At 43.6% G+C, this 20,066-nt stretch overlaps 1 protein-coding gene across 1 annotated transcript; it reads left to right on the forward strand.

Moving 5' to 3' along the window:
- The first annotated feature begins 11,309 nt into the window (after positions 1–11,309).
- Positions 11,310–17,365, forward strand: LOC117643897 (trypsin 5G1-like). The gene is made up of 6 exons (XM_034383053.1): positions 11,310–11,356; positions 12,057–12,145; positions 13,197–13,291; positions 14,061–14,346; positions 15,303–15,440; positions 17,104–17,365. The coding sequence occupies exons 1-6, from the start codon at positions 11,317–11,319 to the stop codon at positions 17,257–17,259; spliced, it is 804 nt and encodes a 267-aa protein (XP_034238944.1). The 5' UTR covers positions 11,310–11,316; the 3' UTR covers positions 17,260–17,365.
- The last annotated feature ends 2,701 nt before the right edge of the window (positions 17,366–20,066 follow it).

Genomic DNA, 20,066 nt, shown 5'->3' on the forward strand with positions numbered 1-20,066 from the left:
TTTTTCCCCTTTCTTAATGTTACAAATAATGAAATCTCAGAAAGATATGATTTCTTTTCACACTCAGTATTATCGCAAATCATTGCAGCTAGCCAACGGAAATAAGCATTGTAGTGCAGCACTTCTGCAAAACTTGAGTGGGCGCTGTAAACAGTCAGGGGCAGCAGTGTACAAGGTCCAGATGCACTTTGGGGAAACTCGGTCGACACGCAGAAACTACTTTGGGGACGAGGATGAAAGAGGAGAAGCGAATTGATATAATACGCCACCCGCACGTTCATCGCCCGTCCCTGCAGTTAAGAAGATAGAATAACAGCACTCAGTAACACCACTTTTGACGAAAACACGTCCATTTTCCGGGGGTCGCCAAAATAGCTTGTAACTCTTGAACACGAGTGGTGGCTGTTCGGCACCACAAGCGACACTTTAACTGCACTCTACGCACTACGCGCACTAACGGTACAGCGAAACAAAATTGATGACGCGAACTTGCGGCGACGCGGACGCGGACTGGATACGATGTGCACAGCACTGGAGACAAAGACACACTAAAAGTGACGCAGTGTCGCCGAAATCCCGTGCGGCCGAGGGATTACGCGACCCCTCGCCGGGCACAGGTAGCTTCGGCCGGCCGGCCGGCCGGCGAGCGGTGATTTTCCGTGGAGGCAGCGCCGGCTCGGCACCCTACGGCTCAGCTCGGGGCGGCTCGGCTCGGCTCGGCCGGCTCGGCTGGCTCGGCTCGTTGCGGCTCGGCTCGGCTCCGCCCGGAGGACGGTGGCCGGTCAGGCATTGCAAGGGACGCGATTTGCAACCTCTTGAGAAATACTACACACAAATTTTGGACATGCATTAACTGGAGCATGCCTGCAAGTACGCTCCAACAAGCGCATGCCCGCCAAGCATGCACTCATGCATGTTATACCGTGCATATGGCATGTATGCACTAAACAGTAGTAGGCATACGCAAGCAAAAGCGTGCTTGCTCCAGTTAGTGCATAAAAGGTACGCTTTTCACCGCCCCTAGGACTCCTACCATAGCGGTTCAAAAATTGTTAACACATGCCGTTAAAAATGAAAACTTCACCTATTTATTAATTTAACCATGAATAAAGGAGTAGGCAGCAGGACTAAACGGTTAAAAATTTCAGAACCTTGCTCTAAAATCGGCAAGCGTTATAAACTTTCAAAACGAAAATCTAGATTTTAAGAAACCCGGGGTTATAAGTTTCTCTGTTCAAAAATTTATAACCAGTTAATCTTAAAATCCATAACCCAAATCTTAAAATTCATTACACGATCTTAAATTTCATACGCAGGTTATGAAAATTGAGGTTTAGAACGTGATAATGAAATTTTAGACTCCTTTGGATATGAAATTTCATAATTTTTTTTTAGAGTGTTAAATAAATGAATTGAGATAGAAAGCTGAATTAGCGTGTGGTGAGCCAAGGACATGCCTAGCGACCCTGCAAAATCTCAGCCAGATCGGCTGAGCCGTTCAGGAGGAATAGTGTAAAACACACACAAAACACAGACAGACAAAACTTTTCAACCCCACCCGAGTAACAGGCTTCGCTATCGCTCAGCCAATAACAAAGGGAGCTGTACGCTGGACCGTGTCTTGTCGTAACAGGCTTCGCGATGCTGCGCCAGTTTCGACAACTTGCGTATCACCTACCTTGGCCTGCGGCGCTAGCCTGCCTTCGGCAGGCTGCTTTGCTAGACAGACCGTAGAATTGGGCTCGATCCCCTAAAAAAATTGCATTTGTTCATCAAAATCTACACTTATGGGACTAAACTTTGGGTCGGGGGTCCGAAAGGGTTCTATTTTCGTCATCAGCACCGTCTAAAATTTAGGAAACGACATGAAACTGGACAAAAAATTGGATGTGCCATAGAAGTTGTCGTTTTTCTGCCGCTTTTTAATTTTATTTTTTTTTTGCTTAAATGACCAAACGGTTTGAGATAGAAAGCTGAATTTTGGTGTGATGTGAGCCAAGGACATACCTAATGACCCTACAAAATCTCAGCCAGATTGGCCGAGCCGTTCAGGAGTAGTGCACACACACACACACACGCACGCACGTACTGACCCACGCACGCAGACAGCACAAGTTTTTTAACCCCACTGGAGTAACGGGCTTCGCTATCGCTCAGCTAACAAATAATTGACAACAAAATTTGATTTTCTGTTACTGGCAGCGTCAAAAACATACATACTGAGGTACTTACAGTGGGGTGAGCGTCATCAATGGCTGCATTCACAGCCCTGTTGATAGATTCCAGTCCGGAAGCCGCTGCAATATCTCTACCATCTACTGACACAGCATCTACGTCAGGTCGGTTGACCCATTCACCATAGACATAATCTAAGAACTGCATTGTCCTAAATTTGACTGAGACATGCGTGACTTCTTGGAGATAGTCTTTCACCATATCCGTCCTTTATTTTATTCCCAGGAAGGCGAGGGAGGAGGCAGCACAGATGGAGGATGAGGGTTGTTGTGCTCTCCTCTACCTTGTGGTAGATTTCCCATACGGCCCTCAGTCACAGCGATTTCGCTTTCCTTTCAAGACACTACAGGAAATGGGAAAGATATAATTTTTGGTGATTAATCTCAACAAGCTTCAAGCCTCATCAGTATGGTATGACCAATTCAATTTTTCTAATTGCCAATAAGTTAAGGCCATTTGCTTTGTAGTTAGTTAAATTATTTACAAATGAAATTTAAATATTTAAGGTAAAGACATGTAAAGAAAAAATAATAAGGTGGGGTTTACGCCAGACCGCGTCTTGTCGTAACAGGCTTCGCGATGTTTCGTGGGGGGCTCGACCCCCAGCCCCCCCCCCCCCCCCCTTTTTCAAGACAGAAGGCATCCTGCCTGCAGAAAACTCGATTTTTCGCTTTTTTTAGGTGTTTTTCGGCTATAAAAACTGAACCAGTAGAGCTACGATGGTGAGATTTCGCGTGTGCCGAGCCAAGGACATGCCTAAAGAGTGTGCAAAATCTCACCGAGATCGGCCGAGCCGTTCAGGAGGAGTAGTGCGGACAGACAGACAGACAGAAAAAAACTTTTCAACCCCACTGGAGTAACAGGCTTCGCTATCGCTCAGCCAATGAAAAGTGTTGAGGTTTCTTAATGTTTTATGAGTAAGGCTATTAAACGAAATTAAAGGTGAACTTACCCTTATAAAGTGCCAGACACAGCGAAACAGTTTGATGCGAAGGTACACTCTCTACCATGCATTTCTTTCTGCATCCTCCCAGTCTATGGCGTTGTCCACCTTAAGGCCGTGGTCTTCCAATTTCTGAAGGCAGCTTGCATAGGCCGAGGTGGTCTTTCCTCTCATGACGAAGAAAGCAAAAGGAAAAGCTTGAAAAACGATAGCAAATACAGTCTGATACAATTGTGTCGAGATGTCACACTCGGAGTTTGGACGCTACAAGTCATAAAGCGTGCATGGGTAAATCTAGTGCAGAAGGGATTGGGAGTTGTCTATATCAGGAAGCGTGTACATGGCATGAATGCACTAGCTAGTGCATGCTTGGCACACAAACTCCAGACACAGCATACAATGCACGCCCGAAAAATCTTGCCTTCGAAACGGCGAGAAGAAAATACTTTAGAGTCATTTCCTTGGTAACCTTAACTCGCCTCAGTTCAACGCAAAATTTCTTTCCCTTCTCAATGAGCACAGACCCACGCCCAATAGGAGCCAAGATAACGTTACCTTAACGATACATGGTTCACTCTCATTCCAGGAACGTGACATCACGTTGAAACGCATGTGACAAAGTGTCACGTTCCTTTGAGCGTTGAGTCACATTCGTTTGGTTAATAAGCCAAAAATCAGCTTATTCACATTCTAACGAATGTGACACAATGCTCAAAGGAACGTGACACTTTGTCACATTCGTTTCAACGTGATGTCTCATTCCGGGATTGAGAGTGTTTGAGTAAGTTACAAATTGCTAAATTTGAAATTTTTAATTTGACAACTAATTAAAAATGACCAAAAAATGGTGAGTTGCGTTCTATACGAAAGAATTGGACATTGGGAAAAATCATTTTAGAGGGTCACTCCACGCCAGACACTAATAGATGGCGATTCACCGTATTTGGTTAAGATCGGACGACGTCAGGTCTTCCGACTACCCAACGTGGGGAAGCTGAAGGGTAAGGCTCGTCATTTTTCGTCAAAAAAGCAGATTTTCGTTTTTTACATTTTTGAATTCTTTGCATTAAATCCTTTAAATCTGTGGCTGATTGGTTTCAAATTTCGATACCATTCGGCCAGAGGACAACATTTTGTAAACTATTTTCTACAGGTTAGATTAGACCGTTCCAACTTTACAGCCATTTTACTCCATTGCGACATTTTGGGACTTGCGCGCATGATTTAGGCCAAACCATTTAACGTATTGACTTGAAATTTTTTCTGGCGTTACACCTAAGCAAGATCCATAAATTGAACCTCTAGTTTCCAAATTGAACAACCGCAAGTATTTTTTTTTTGAAGTTTTAAAAGCCAGACCGCGTCTTGCCGTAACAGGCTTCGCGATGTCTCGCGGCCTGTTCCTCCAATCCGCGCCTGGCGTACCTACCTTGGCCTGCGGCGCTAGCCTGCCTTCGGCAGGCAATGGCTTGTCCATCGTCGGTTATACTTCTTAGGCACCCTTCAAATGACACAAAGCCCTGTGCCACGGCCACGGGACCAAGACCAGACACCATGGAGCCTTTCACCAAGGTATCTGTTCCGCTATAGTGTACAAGGCGTCATGTGAACTGGTGCAGAAGATCATGGGTGTCTGTTATGAGCTGCGTGATGGTGCTGGATGCTGGATACACCTGGATGAATAGGGTACTTCGGAGGAAACCTAGACCGGAAGTCAGCGACAGAACGGGAGAAACAAAAGAGCATCGCGCGGCCGTGCTGAGCGGTGGTGGGGGCCGGAATCGGTAGAGGGGGGGAGTATGCGCGCGCCGCCTTCACCCCCACTCCGCCGATTTCGACCCCCACCACCGCTCAGCACGGCCGCGCGATGCTCTTTTGTTTCTCCCGTTCTGTCGCTGACTTCCGGTCTAGGCTTTCGCCGAAGTACCTCTTTCCTCTCTGGGAGAGGGGGGCGACCCCTCGCTGAAAAAAAAACAGAGTTCATTAAAACATTTAAACACACAGACAGGCAGACAGGAAAAGTTTTTCAACCCCACTAGACTAACTGGCCTCGCCTTCGCTCAGCCAAAAAAGAACCTTGCAGGCAGGCTGCGTGAAAACAACACCAGTTTTTATTGTAGACACGCAGCGTTCAAACAACGCTAGTTTTCATTAAAGACCCGCAGAAACAAATTATATTAAGGCGAGGTTTTGAACCCGAGCCGAAAACTTGGCAGACATGCATGCTGGCACTCGACCCACCAGGACGACATGCTTGACTCGATACCGAGTGGAACGACTTAGTTCAGCTCTGCGTGCCAATAAGTATTTGATGCCTTGGGTGCACGCTGCGTTTCAATAAGAGGCAGAAAAATGATTTTCTGCGCGTATACAATAAATATATGTTATTTTCACGCTTACTTGTTGCATGCTGGGGGGCTCCAGCCCCCAGACTCCCCTTAATTCTAGATAGAGTTGCTTCATCTACAGATAACACGATCTTCACCCTTGTAGCATTTTAACTTGTCGAGGCTCGGGGGCTCCGCTCCCCAGACCCCCCTTTCTTCAAGACAGAATTGATCTGCCAAATTTTCGCCGTTTTTAGGTGTTTTTCGGCTTTAAAAACTGAACCACGTGAGATAGGTTAGTGAAATTTCGCGTGTGCCGAGCCACGAACATACCTAATAAGCCTGCAAAATCTCAGCCAGATCGGCCGAGCCGCTCAGGAGGAGTAGTGCACACGAACATACACACTCTGCAAACTTAACAGTGTACTCAGTACACTCTAGTTACAATGTGCTCATGAGTACACTCTAACTTGCGTGAACTCTGATGAGTACACTCTAACTAGCGTGTACTCGGATGAGTACACTCTACCTAGCGGGTACTCGGATGAGTACACGGCAATTTATGCAGCTGAAAGTGTGTACTCCTGAGTACACGCTAGTTAGAGTGTACTCATCTGAGTACACGCTAGTTAGAGTGTACTCATCTGAGTACACGCTAGTTCGAGTGTACTCATCTGAGTATGAGCACACTCTAACTAGAGTGTACTGAGTACACTGTTGAGTTTGCAGAGCACGCAGACAGAAAAAGTTTTTTAACCCCACTGGAGTAACGGGCTTCGCTATCGCTCAGCCAATAACAATAGTTAGAAACCAGATATGTTGAACCAAGAGGTTCAATCTGTAACGCCAATTGCCCAGTTTTACCCCATGGGAACACCCACGTGATATCCACGTTGCATCCACGTGCAATAGGTGGATTAGGTGGATGGATTTTTTCCACCCAAAATCGACGTAGAGCGTTCGTCGATTTCGCAGCGAAATAATTACTGCAAGAATTCAACGTTGATTCCACGTCGATGTTGCAGCGAATGAGAGACGCTGTAGATCGACATCGATTCCACGTCGATTTTACAGCGATATAAACGTCGCTATAATTCGACATCGCCTCCACGTCGATTTTGAGTCGAAGAAAGAGTTGCTGCGGATCGACGTTTAATCCACGTCGATCGTTTGTGGATTGTATAATCGTTGCGTATGTTCAGCCGCAAACACTAATTGGATAGGAAACAACTGTTAAAATGCCGTGCACCGCTTCCAAGTCAAGACTGTTCCCCAGCTTGGGGAGAAAATCCGCTAGAACGTTGCAGAAAGCCCGGGTCTACCAATGTGCGCGAGCAGCGCGAGGCACATCGCCCGCCTTCGTATTGTCTCTCAGCTGGCTTCGTGGCGCAGTTGGTAGCGTTGCGGTGCCGTAAGGCACTGGTCCTGGGTTCGAATCCCGGGGAACAAAGAACATCACTCCAACAATTCATCGGGTGCGAAGGTAACAAAAATGTAACACAGACTAAACAACAAATGCAAAAAAAAAAAAAGTTTTGTATTGAAAACGTTGAACATTTTACAAGAATACTGATCGATGAACTAATCCACGTCCCATCCACGCCGCCTCGCGCGTCACTTAAGGCTCGATGTCGACTCGACGATACACGTCGATTCGACGTGGGCAGTCAACATCCCCTCAACGTCGCATCCACGCTCATGTTCCCATGGGGTAGGATATTTCCCCGAAGGGAGATGGGCGACTGAGAGGCGCTTAATCTTTGAAACCGTGCAAATATGTATGAATGTTCAAATTACATTGGACCGGAACCATCCGGTTTCATAATTAGCAACGTACTTTTTTCCGGTTCTAGAGCGCACTTTACATCTTCGACAGTAACAAACCGCCGATTGTCAACAACAGCGTGGATAAATGCTGTGTTGATAACATCTTCCAAGTAATTTCGGAGGTGATCTCTGATCTGCGCAGCAGCAATCCGTCTGGAAGGTATGGCAACTGGGTCGTCGGCACTGGGCAATCCAGGAGGGATGTCCGTGTGCTCGACAGCACTTCTCCCAAGGCAGGAACAGGCAGGCGGGACTTCCAACCAACATTGTTGGGTTGTCGTCAACTTTTTCAACTTGGGTCGCAGCTCAACGATTGGTTCCCCTTTGGAATAGGAAGGAGTTCGTAAGTTTTGTATGGTGTTAACCGCGAAAAAGCGCGATAAACGTCTGGAGTCGCAGCCAGGTAGGTGAAGCTCATGGCTTGTTCAATGGCCGCCTGTCTTCTTTCTTCAGCTGCGTCCATTTGTTGTTGTTGGGCTCGTGTCACTGGCATGGTGGTTGAAGGTGGATGAGGTCGACAGCAGAAGTGATACGTAGATGCGCACGAGACTGTTAAAAAAAAGTCTGAAAATTCAGACCAAATTGGTAAGAAGTTACTAGGGGTACGCGCCGTTTAGTGTGGGCGCGTAGTGTGGCTGAGCGATGCGAATTTGTGCACTTCGTACTTTGCTTAAGTAGACGAAGTGTGCAGCTTGTGGGCTCATATTGAGTGAAATGTAGGTCTGGAGTATGAATGGAAGTGATTTTCGTTATCTGCACACAAAAAACTGTTGGGATCAACGTCAAACTCGATTCCAAAATTTTGGTCCAAAATTGGTCAAAATTCGGTAATGCGTGAGTCTGGGAAAAATTTGGAAGTCATTTTTGAGTTCAGCGCACCAAAAACTGCAGGATACAATATAAAACTCGATTTGAAAATTTTGGTCCAAAATGACCTAATTTGGGATTAAAATATAAGTCTGGAGTCGAAATGGAGGTGATTTTTGTTATCAGCACACAAAAAACTGTTGGGATCAACATCAAACTCAATACAAAAATTTGGGTCCAAATTTGGTCAAAATTTGGTAAAGCGTAAGTCTGGGAAAAATTTGGAAGTTATTTTTGAGTTCAGCTCATCAAACACTGCAGGAAACCATATAAAACTCGACCTGAAAATTTTGGTCCGAAATGACCTAATTTGAGATGAAAATATAAGTCTGGAGTAGAAAAATGGAAGTGGTTTTCATGATCAGCACTCCAAAAAGTCCAAGAATCAATATGAGATTCGATTAAAAATATTGATATAAAATTGATCAATAATTGGTAAAGAATGGGTCTGGGTTGGTCTTCATGGATCACCCTTGGTCGTTACCAATACCCTGATGCCACACCAATGCGATTCCTTCAGTCGAGTAACATTCCATTGCCAGCATTGAATTGCTTAATTAGCTACTCGTCTGCTTGCCTCAATATTCGACACATCTTTTTCTTCCAGCTAATGAATTCACATATTTATTGGTAATATTTGAGTAGCCTTTTGTCATTCTTTCATTTTAAACCAGTGAATTCAACAATATAGATTGGAATATGTAACCATAGTTTATATAAAGTGACTCAGTTTAGGGCAGGCTGATCTGAAGCATTCGACGGAGAACAAGTTTTGTCAAATTCAGTGAATCGTCTCATGAAGTCTAATGCAGAGTCCACTTGTTGTTGCTCAATACGCCACCATAATTTACCTTATTCATGCCTTGTCATATTTTATCTTCCAGCTTTTAAACCATTACCAATACTTTGTTCCAGTTGTCCGACACAAGCTTTGGTGAAGTGAATAGAATTGTCTTATTAAATGCAACTACCAAGTCACCCACCGCTAGCACTAAATATATGGATTATTTATTGCACTAAATACATCTATTTATGGATTCTTTTAATCAATAGATGTTGGTACTAGAATATTTATGTTAGCTTGCAGCATTGCAATGGAATGTCATTTCCCGAGACAAACCAAGACAATTAACATGTCTTTTAATTTCAACAGAAGTTATTCGTGCATTTACCTGATTTGATTTACTATGAGATTCAAAAATAAGGATAGTATCACAGAGAATAAAATCAGTAGATGCACACAAAGGCAAAGAAAACATTCTATTTACAATCCACAACTACACCCACAGTGCACTGACCTGAAGAAAGATTCCCCTGTGACGGGGGAGGGGGAGAGGGGAACGAAACACGCAAACCATTCTCACATTCAGTTTTCGTACTTTTCTCTGTTGACTCTCCGGAGGGAATTCAATTATTCTAGAATGTTAAAAAACTATCTCAGTACCTTTTTGAGAACCCCTTTGCTCTTTAGTTTGTTTAATTGCAAAAGTGCCGTCTCGTCTTGCAGACGGCTTGGAAGCGCGGCAGCCGGTATGAGAAATTGGTCAGCCACACACTGCTACCAACCTAACAACGATAATAACCTAGTTCAAAACGATGTTTTGAATATTCCAAACGATGATAATTGTTGATCTAAGATAAACTCCCCCTGTGGGACACTTTGAAGATGTTCAGTACGAAATTTGGGAACAATTGGTAATGTAGTTGCTGAGAAACGTGAGCGTGTACGCTACAGACTCACAGACGGACAGACAGACTCACGACCAGTCGGTTTTTGGAGCGCCCAAACACGGCAAGGGCTTCGCTATCGCTCAGCCAACAATTAACAGACTTGAGGTCTTAAAATTCAGACCATTTAGATGGTCTGAAAATTCAGAACTCGAGAGTCTAACATTTAAGAGTTTGGTGGTCTGAAAATGCAGTCCTGTACGAAGATTGTGAACTTTAAGGTTCGTTACATGTTCCATACGACATACATAGAAAGAATCTCAGGTGTGAGTGAACCTCCAGAGAGGACAACATTGAGTAAAAATTGTGATGAGGGGGAAGGTTCTCTGTCCTTTTCGCTGACTCTCGAGAGGCCGGCCTGTGGCACCCAAGGAAATGGCGACACGGAGCCACCCGCGAGAGGTAAATTAAAATGTGGATTGTTCAACTTCCACCCATATTACGGAGATAAATCTTGCAGCAGAGAATGGTTCTCATATGGCCGATTAAGTCCTGTCAATTTGGAACATAACTAATATATTTTCACATTCGAAGCCTTTTAAACAGAAGTAGGTATGTTCCACAACATGCGCGCCATCTAGCGGACAAACGAAATCTTGGGTTGGTCTGAATATTCAGACTTAACCATCTAAATTTTCAGACTGCTCTGGTCTGAATCCAGGTTCTGAGACGATCAAGTCGCAATTTTCATACCGGAAGGCAAAATTTTCATACAAGCAGTCTAAAACAAGTCTGAAAAATAGATGCAGACCACCAAGTCTGACAAAAGTGGTCTGAATTTTCAGATTTTTTTAACAGTGAACGGATTTGGAAAAAGTTGCCGGATAGCTTCAAAACCTTGCGCGCAGTGAATTTATGTCTTTTTGCAAGGTATTTTTGATATGCCTTTAGAGCCTTGTTAAAGTGGCCCAAAATTATTTTTCTTTAGAGAATGTTCTTGAAAGTGTGATCTTTCCAATGGAAAACCCCACATTCCTTCAATAAAATCTGGAAAGAAAAGAATTTTTTTTCATTGAACCAAAATTTTAGTGTTAATGGCGAGCCTCCCCCCTTAACGCCATCCTTGTTGTAGTGCCTTCACAGAAAGTCTACTGAGCACAGCTTCTTCAAAGAAAGGAGGCATCGCAAATTTTACGAAGAATTGCTTTGTCTTATGAAGCAAACCCCTCCGAAGCATTACTTCGCAATGAGAAGGAATTCTAAAATGCCTTATTTTTCTTTGAAGTTATAACTACGAAGCAAAAGCTTCGTAGGTACTTTTTACGAGTGTTTTTTTCGGCGCCACATGGCAAAATCGTGACTATTAAATATTATCGTCGCAGCACGACGATGAATCAATCGCGGTACCGCTGAGTCAGGCCTCACGATAGATTGTGGTTAGTTGACGCCATGTTGCACCTGCTGCTGGCCGTGTTTGTCTTAGGGGCTGGTAAAATAGTTTCCTCGCATCAAAATTGGAAAGGGCGCAAATCAGTTTAGGACTTTAGGGCCAAATTTGTGTGCTCTGCAAACTCAAGTGTGTGCCAGGCACACACTTGAGTTTGCAGAGTGCTCATCTAAAGGCATTACATTCTTACGCCCTTACTTCCATGAATTCATTGGATGCATTGATAAAACCGCATGAGATTATTTTCATGCCACCCCTTAAGAATTTAGAAGGGATTTCAAATCCAACTATCACCTTGATATTGACCTTGTTTCAATCATAACACCTTTGTAAAGATAACAGTAATTTCAATACATTACTAGACAAGGTAGGTTTACGCCAGACCGCGTCTTGGCGTAACAGGCTTCGCGATGTCTCGCTGCCTGTTCCACCAATCCGCGCCTGGCGTACCTACCTTGGCCTGCGGCGCTCCGTCGTCGGTTACTTCTAACTTGTTTCTTTCTGGGGGGGCCCGCCCCCCAGACCCCCCCTCATTATAGATAGAGTTGCTTCATCTACAGATAACACGATCTTGACCCTTGGAACTTTTTAACTTGTTGAGGCTGGAGGGCTCCGCCCCCCAGACCCCCTTTCTTCAAGACAGAAGTGATCTGCCTGCGGAAAACTCGATTTTTCGCCGTTTTTATGTGTTTTTTGGCTATAAAAACTTCGGTGCAGCTCATTTTTCCACCTTTTTTTGCAGCCTCGGCGTCTGCCGCTGTGAGCAACCCTTTCCTTGACAGCAAGATCATCGGCGGAACAACAACTCATGTGGACGACGCCCGCTTTATGGTAACCCGAAACGAAATCAAAAGGGGTAATAGACTAAAAAGATGAAACCCTACGGGGCCGTCTATTAATTACGTTACGCACCATGGGGGAGGGGGTATCTGATAGGGTAATGCTGCGGAATAAAGGGGATGGAGGGTCCGAGCCAGCGTATAAATTCATTGAATTTGAGAGCAACATTACAGCAGTACTAACAGTAGATCAGGTGAAGAAAAGTGTTTACCTGGGAAATTTTTCTCGACGTCATAGTGTCGGAGGGGGTAGGGGCTTCTGGTCCAGCGTCATGCAGCGTACACTGTGGCAAAAAGGTACGGAAAATTCTGTTAATTTTTTTGCCAGGATTCTCCGTAGCCCTCTTATCAACATTCTCCGTAGGACCGCACAGTATTCTCCGTAGGACCTGGAAGACTGTATAGTCCTACGGAGATCACTGTAAGGTCCTACTGAGAATACTGTGCGGTCCTACGGAAAATACTGTAAGAGCCTACGGAGAATACTGACAAGGGGGCTACGGAGAATTACCACAAGCTGTTTACAGAGTTTTCCGTAGCTTTCCGCCACAGTGATAACATTGCCCAAGAGTGCGTAACGTAACTAAAGGATAGCCTCTTGAACTGTGCTTTCAAAACAAAATGTAACTTTTCATTTAGAACCTGCATATTCGTAGAAGCACCTTTCCGGCATTATGCATAGGGTACTCCAATGAGTTTTGAAACGAAAGTAAGCTCTAAAATCAGCCTCTGCGCATGCGCACCGGGCGGTGGAGGAACGTCTGCGCATGCGCAGAAGCCCTGTTTGGGGCTTATCCTTTTGAAGTATATCAGATAAAATTGTTGGGCCTGTGAACGAAGAACTTAAGAAGTGCTCCCTGCCCCTCCCTCTTCGGTTTCTTATGTTACATCTTTCCCGGGGCCACCTAATATTTGTCAATGCCACGAATCTTTTGTAAGGAAGATTACGGAAATGTCGTCATCGTCGATTTTGATGAAATCTTGGAACAGTGCGGCAACATCAAATTCACTTTCTTCTTCGGCATGTTGCATTTGCGTTCTAGGTGCAAGTTATAACAGTTGGAACCACAGATGTGGCTACCTGCGGTGGTACTCTGATTTCGACAACACACGTTCTTACCGCCGGCCACTGCGTACCGTAAGTTGCAAGCTTAGGAGCAATGGTGGTCGAAAACTGGTTACACGCGGTTACACGTTACACTGGTTATATGCCACTGACTACATACAAGCGTTGTTCAGCTAAAATCTTAGTGAGTGGGAGTGAGTGTCGGCTGGACGCGTATAATGCACTCTTATAAACCTACGAAGCATTTGCTTCATAACTACAAAGAAAATGAAGGCATTGTAGAATTGCTTCGTATTATGAAGGAATGCTTCGTATTACGAAGGATTTTGCTTCATAATACGAAGCAGTTTTTCGTAGATTTTACAATGCCTTCAGTTTTTTGTGTTACAAAGCGGTTCTTCGCAGAGTTTTTTCTGAGTGAGTGCGGAAGACGTAGCAGACCGTTTGTAGTCATAGTTTGAAAGTATATTGTAGGTTGGATCAAAATTCGCGTCCACCAGCGTGCGTTGACACTCGCTAATAGTGAAAAATTCCTGACACAAATTTGAGGTCATGGTATTTGGCTTGTCATCGGCAAACGGTTTAAGACAACTGTAAACTGAAAAGAAGATCAAATAAAACACGAAATTTGGGCGTTCCGATCGCTTCTTTACAGCCTCGGCCGATCCTTAAAAGATAAATATTGTGATTTTTAACCTAGTCATTCAAGCGGACGCGAATTTCGGTTATTACCTTGGTACATTAACTTTTACCGCTTTTGGCAACGCAAAACAAGCCTCATGTTGGAGCTGCTCGTACTCATAATCATCGCAGTCCTAAAAATATTCACTTTGCGTTGCAGAAGCCCCAAAGACGTAGGGAAGCTCCGCATATTCGTGGGCACCTCAGATTACCTCGCCCAGGGGAAGAACGGCAGAGTGGTGAAAGCGAAAGCCTTCCGCGTGCACCCCAAGTTCACCATCATTCGCACTAAGGACGATGAGTACGGATACTTCGACGTGGCTGTCATTCGCCTGCAGGAGGCCGTCTTGCCCTCCGAGAAGACGTCCACCATCGCCATCACGCCGGCAGGCGCAGAGCCCAAGGACGGGGCGAACATAGAAGTTGCCGGGTGGGGCATCTACAGGGTGTGTAAACAATTGTTGCAACTTCGGACGGGGCAGCCTATTTTATGTCATTTTAACCTCACTGCATTTCGACGTGTCCTAATAGAATAATCCTACACTACAAACCTAACTGTCTACTTAGTACACACTTACAAATGCATGCTTGCAAGTACACACAAACGCATGCTTGACGCCGTATAACTCCATGGGTCAAGCATGCGTTTGTAAGTGTGTACTTGCAAGCATGCATTTGTACGTGTGTACTTGCAAGCATGCGTTTGTAAGTGTGTACTTAGTAGACAGTTAGGTTTGTAGTGAAGGGTCGTACACAAATGTATCACCGAAAAAAGGGCGCTACTTCCCCAGGAAAACAAGGGCCAATCTCGCTGATGTCTCACCTTTTTTTTCGGTATTTGTGTATGACCTTTTTTTTCCGATGATACATGCGTGTACGACCATTTCTTCGGTGATACATTCGTGTAAGACCTTTTTTTCGGAGATACATTTTGCATCGTCCAAAATTAGTGGGATGTCGAACCCTTTGAACTATCACTGCAAATCAGAAATGGCCGCGTAATTTATGAGGATGAAACTTTGTAACAAGCCCTTCGGCGAGTAATTTTATGACGCATGTTTGCGTCATGGACTTTAAGAAAACACCGCTTATCACGTGATGTGCTGTTAGGATAGTTCTGTATTGACGCGAAAAGTTAGGATTGTCTTGGATCTGTTCTGACAGTTAGGATTGTCTTGGATCTACTCAATCTACTCTGGCAGTTAAGATTATTCTATTAGGACGCGTCGATTTAACGGGTCATTGTAAAAAGAATAATAACTGTAGGGATAGTACTTCGTCTGTCCGGTTAGTAGATTCGTCAAGCCCACAAATTCTCACAAACTGGCCCGAGGATAACCTACAAAACTTTTGTTTTAGTTTTATTACGATCACCTAATTTTTACCTGTTTCCATTCGATAGCGCCAAGAAATCTCCAGGAAGTTGCGGCGCGCCACTTTCAAAGTTATCAGTCGAGCCCAGTGCAAAAAGGATTTCGGCAATGCTTTCAACGCTCAAGAGTTCTGCATCACTTCTGGTCCCAAGTCTGCGTTCTGCAGTGTAAGTACACCGTAAAACGGCGTCACTTCGGACAGCAAGGGTATCTTGATTCACTTCCGCTTTTTGGAGCTGCGTCCCTAGCGAGGTACATTCGGGGGCGAGGGGTCGGCAACTCATATATTACTTCGTACGCGGTGGCTATATTACCCGTATATATTACCTATATATTACCATATATTACTTCACTGCAAAAAAAAATCCATCTTAATTTTAAGAAACTAGTTTGTGAAGCAGTTTACAAAGATTTTTTGCTATTAAAAGTAAGAAACTTTCTCCTCTTAAAACTAATGACCAAGTTTTTAAAATTCATAGATCATGGTTTATTAAAATTCATAAACTTAATTGACTAAAGTGGGAGAAAAGAACTTCTATACCGACGTCCGATTTCGAGTGTGGATGTCAGAATTCTGAAATGCATCTTACAACGTGACACCTAACCGAGACGGCTGTCAAAAATTAGTCGGAGCACGAAGATCTGAGAATTGTATGTCTTCCATCTTCCGACTGTGCCACAGCGGAGGAGGTGCCTGGATCTAACCTAATGGCCGACAGCAGACGCCAGCGAGTGGCAACATGGTTATGCGTTTTACTCAACTCCAGTGGAATATTTTGTTAAAAAATTTGAGCTAGCGGCTAGAGAAGACATTTACTAAGGCAACAGATGGTATCATTTGCCAAAATAAGTTCTTTTAGAAATACAAATAGGAAATACTTATTCGGGAACGGACACGGCGCTCTAAGCGCCACCTAGCGGCAGGTCTGTGAAACCTGACCTTGAACCCAGCGGCTGACTGTGTGCCATACCGTGTGAGAAGTGGCTTGTCGACAGTTTGCGTGAAGTAATCAAACTAAACCTTCGGTTTACGTTGAATGTGACAGCTATCACTGAAGCGTTCAACTTTAACTTCAATCAGTTAGTTTCAGAAATCTAGTTATAAAAAGTCATCAGTCATGTGGATTTTAAGAAACCAATTTTTACTTTTGGCAGGCAATCTTAATTTTGACAACCCTGTTTCTAAGTTTTAAAAGTGGTTTTGAAATTTACCAACTATTTATTACTTTTCATTTTAGTTTTGGTAAATGTAATAAAGTATAGCACTTTTCACCAACTTTTCTGAGTTTTCATATCATTTCAAAATGTTATTAAATTTAAGACATTTTCATGTCTTAAATTTCAGAATTTTTTTTGCAGTGTTGCATATTACCACAATTTTGTATATACCCCCATATTACTTTGAATTACTTTATATTACACATATATTACCTATATATTACCTATATTACTGGTAATATACGTATACTCCCTCGTACACGACCAAGGGAAGTTGCCGACCCCTCGGGGGTCATGTGAAAACTGTAGAGGCACTTTTTCATACTTGTTTGGAAATGTGATTGTACCGCAAAACGGGGCAATATGAGACGAATTCCAAGGTTGTTTCTTTTCTTCGTTTTTTTTTTTTTGTTGTGAATTTCACCCTAGCGAGTACTTGCCAAGCATGCTCCAGCGTGAGGGAACATGCCAAGGTTGATTTTCGGTGGAGTGTACATGCCAGGTTGGCTCCAGGTGAAGTGTACGTGAAGCATGGAACGTACACACTTGAGTTTGTAGAGTTATCGCAGGTTGCGAAAAGTTCTTAACAGCTTTGCTATATTCTGCTTACAGGGTGACTCTGGCGGCCCCGCCTTCATCGGCAACGTACAATACGGAGTCGTTTCCTGGGGATCGTGCGGGAAAGAAAAGCCAAGTGCGAGTGTCCTGGCTGACTTGGCTGATCCCCAAATCAACTCATTCGTGAGAAATATGATGCGCACGCTGTAGACTTTGCGTTTCGCCAAAGTAGCCCGTGAAAGTTCACGTGATTCAGAGAAGAAATCAATCCTTTATGAATGTGTTCAATTGAAATAAACCTTATTGTAGATTGCTATTTGATGGTTCTTTCATAGCGTAATTGAGAGAGAGATATCAGTGATTTTAATTCTTTGATGGATTTCTGATGACTGAGGTTAACAGAGAGGGGTGGACAGGTTTACAGGTTTTGCCACCAGATGGCGCTAGTGTAGTAGTTCAAACATACAACGTCTCCCCCTTTAGTCTTTACAATAAAATAAAATTAAAAAAAAAAAACATTCATGATAAAATATTGCATTAAATTTTAAAAAGAAGTTAAGGAGTCAGGGTTGCCAGCAACTCACTATTGTCACTATTTTTCACTATTTCCAAAGTGCCCTCACTATTTCCACTATTCTAAAAATTTTGTCACTTTTGTCACTTTTTTGGAGCTCGCGCAGGGTATCATGTCCATTTTACTTCGTTGTAAGCGTAAATTTGCCTTTGGTTCAAAACACTGTTCAAATCACCCGCCGCCGGTTTCGTGAAGTCTATCGAGGTATCGAACCGCGCGGCAGCGCTGTGTCGGAAGGCGGTGACTGTTGTCGAGGGGTCCTATGCAAATCATCTTATCTGGGCGTTCGCCCCAAGAGAATCTTATCCTTAAGGCAGGTGCATTTCACTCAGTTCGATCGTTCTGGACGGAAACGAGAGTAAGCGGAATACATTTCTACTTGCACTTTTAGTTGTTTAGATCTTTCATCTTAGGGTTTAAGTGAATTTTTCACAAATCATATTGATTTGCAGCCAAATCAAATGACAAATGAGTGAAATTTTTCTGCGTTTAAGATAATATTCTCTTGGGGGGAACGCCCAGATAAGATCTTTTGCATATGACCCCGCGTTGTGGTTGAGTCACGTCGCGCGGCCAGGCGAGTGGATTAGGAGGCGGCCGGCTTCTATTGCGGGCGAGATAGACCAGTCTATCCAATCAGATTTATTTGTATTTTTTGAGAATTTGGTTCAGTTTTATATTTTAAGTAAAGATGTATCCTAACACCGTTTTGTTTTTAAAGCTTTTGCTTTCATGCTTCTCTTACTGTTCTTTCGAGTTTAAAAGTTCCCGTTAACTTTACAGAACCATTCCATTGCGTCTGTTTCACGCGCCTTTTTTCCCGGGTTTTTTTGTCCTTACACCCACATACCCTGTATTTTTAGCTCCAATTAGGCCCCAAAAACGATAGTTTTCTACAGGTCATAGCAAAATTTAGCCTAAAAAGGTCACTTTATTGTCACTATTTAGCAAAAAGACGTCACTTTTTTGTCACTATTTTCAAAAGTCCTAAGTCACTTTTCTACTATTTTCAACAGTCCTGGGCGCTGGCAACCCTGTAAGGAGTTTGTGGCACTACTTACTTTACTAATACACATTACTAACATCTCCCCGTTTTGGTTGAATGAATTCGGAAATAAGCTATTTGGTGGTCCTCGCTAAAAACATACATTTAGAGAACACCAAGGGTCTTTGTACCGGCAAAATCGGATTCCTTGTCCAAAATTACGCCTTGAAAACTTTGAATCACTCATCTATCACATTTATTACCCGATCTGGGACAGGTCTTCAAATTTACCCCAATTCTACCTCACGTGATTGCAAGACTTTTGAAGGCTGCCATTTCCAAACAACTGGAGCTACAGCGGGGAAATTTCACACAAACTTTGACATTACTTACAACAGAAATTTTGACTTAATATGAGGTGGAGATGGTCACGCGAAAGGTGGCTTATCTGATCTAAAACTACCCAGAAAAGAGGGTTTTTCCAATTTTTACAGCGCCACTCCCTTGCACACGGCGTACACAATTTTTAAAAATTTGGGAACATGATAGTTTGGTCCTTTTTCTATAAAATCCACTCATCGGATTGGCGAAAATTGATGCTGAACACTAAAACCCCAAGAAAAGTAAAAACTACCACAAAAACTGGAAAACAGTCAAACATCTTTTTAAGGCTGTCCTATCAACAAACGGGCGCCGGATTCGTGTTCCCCGCGTGATTTCAATTGAGATATTCCCCAAATTTGTGCTCAAAGACTTTTTTTTGTGTCAATTCTTGAATACCCAGTGGAATGCCTGTTGCTTATGGAATACTGTGAAAATCATACAAGTTTATGAACACCAAGTCACCTTTATTGGCTGAGCGATAGCGAAGCCCTTGCCGTGTTTGGGCGCGCTGAAAAGTGACTGGTCGTGAGTCTGTCTGTCTGTCTGTCTGTCTGTCTGTCTGTGAGTTTGTACTCACCAACGATTCTCAGCAACTGCAGTGGCTATAGATTTAAGATTTCGTATTTAACGTCACCTTAGTACCCCCCAACACGAGTTTGTTTCAAATCGTTGTTTAGTATCGTTTAAAATATTCAAAACATACTTTTGAATCAGGTTATTAGCATGGTTAGGTTGGCAGCACTCAGCACTCACGAATTTCTCATACCTGCGGCCGCGGCTCTCAAATACGGGACAGAAGCAAATAAGCAAAAAAAAACAAAATAACGAGCAGAAGGGGTTTTGGGAAAAGAGATCGGCCATAGTTTTTTCCCCATTCTAGAAAAGATTAAAACCCCTTTTTGAGTATCAACACAGCGAAATATGGAGAATGGCAGTGAAAATGATTTACGTGTTTCGTTCCCCTCTCCCCCCTCCCCCTTTCGAGGGGGAAACTTCTTCAGGTCAGTGCCCTTTTACAGAGCAGTGTAAAAAGAATGTTTTTATTTTGACCTTTTGTGACAAAGTGACGAAAGT

The sequence above is a fragment of the Thrips palmi genome, unplaced genomic scaffold (assembly GCF_012932325.1).
Source record: "Thrips palmi isolate BJ-2018 unplaced genomic scaffold, TpBJ-2018v1 HiC_scaffold_17, whole genome shotgun sequence".
NCBI lineage: Eukaryota > Metazoa > Arthropoda > Insecta > Thysanoptera > Thripidae > Thrips > Thrips palmi.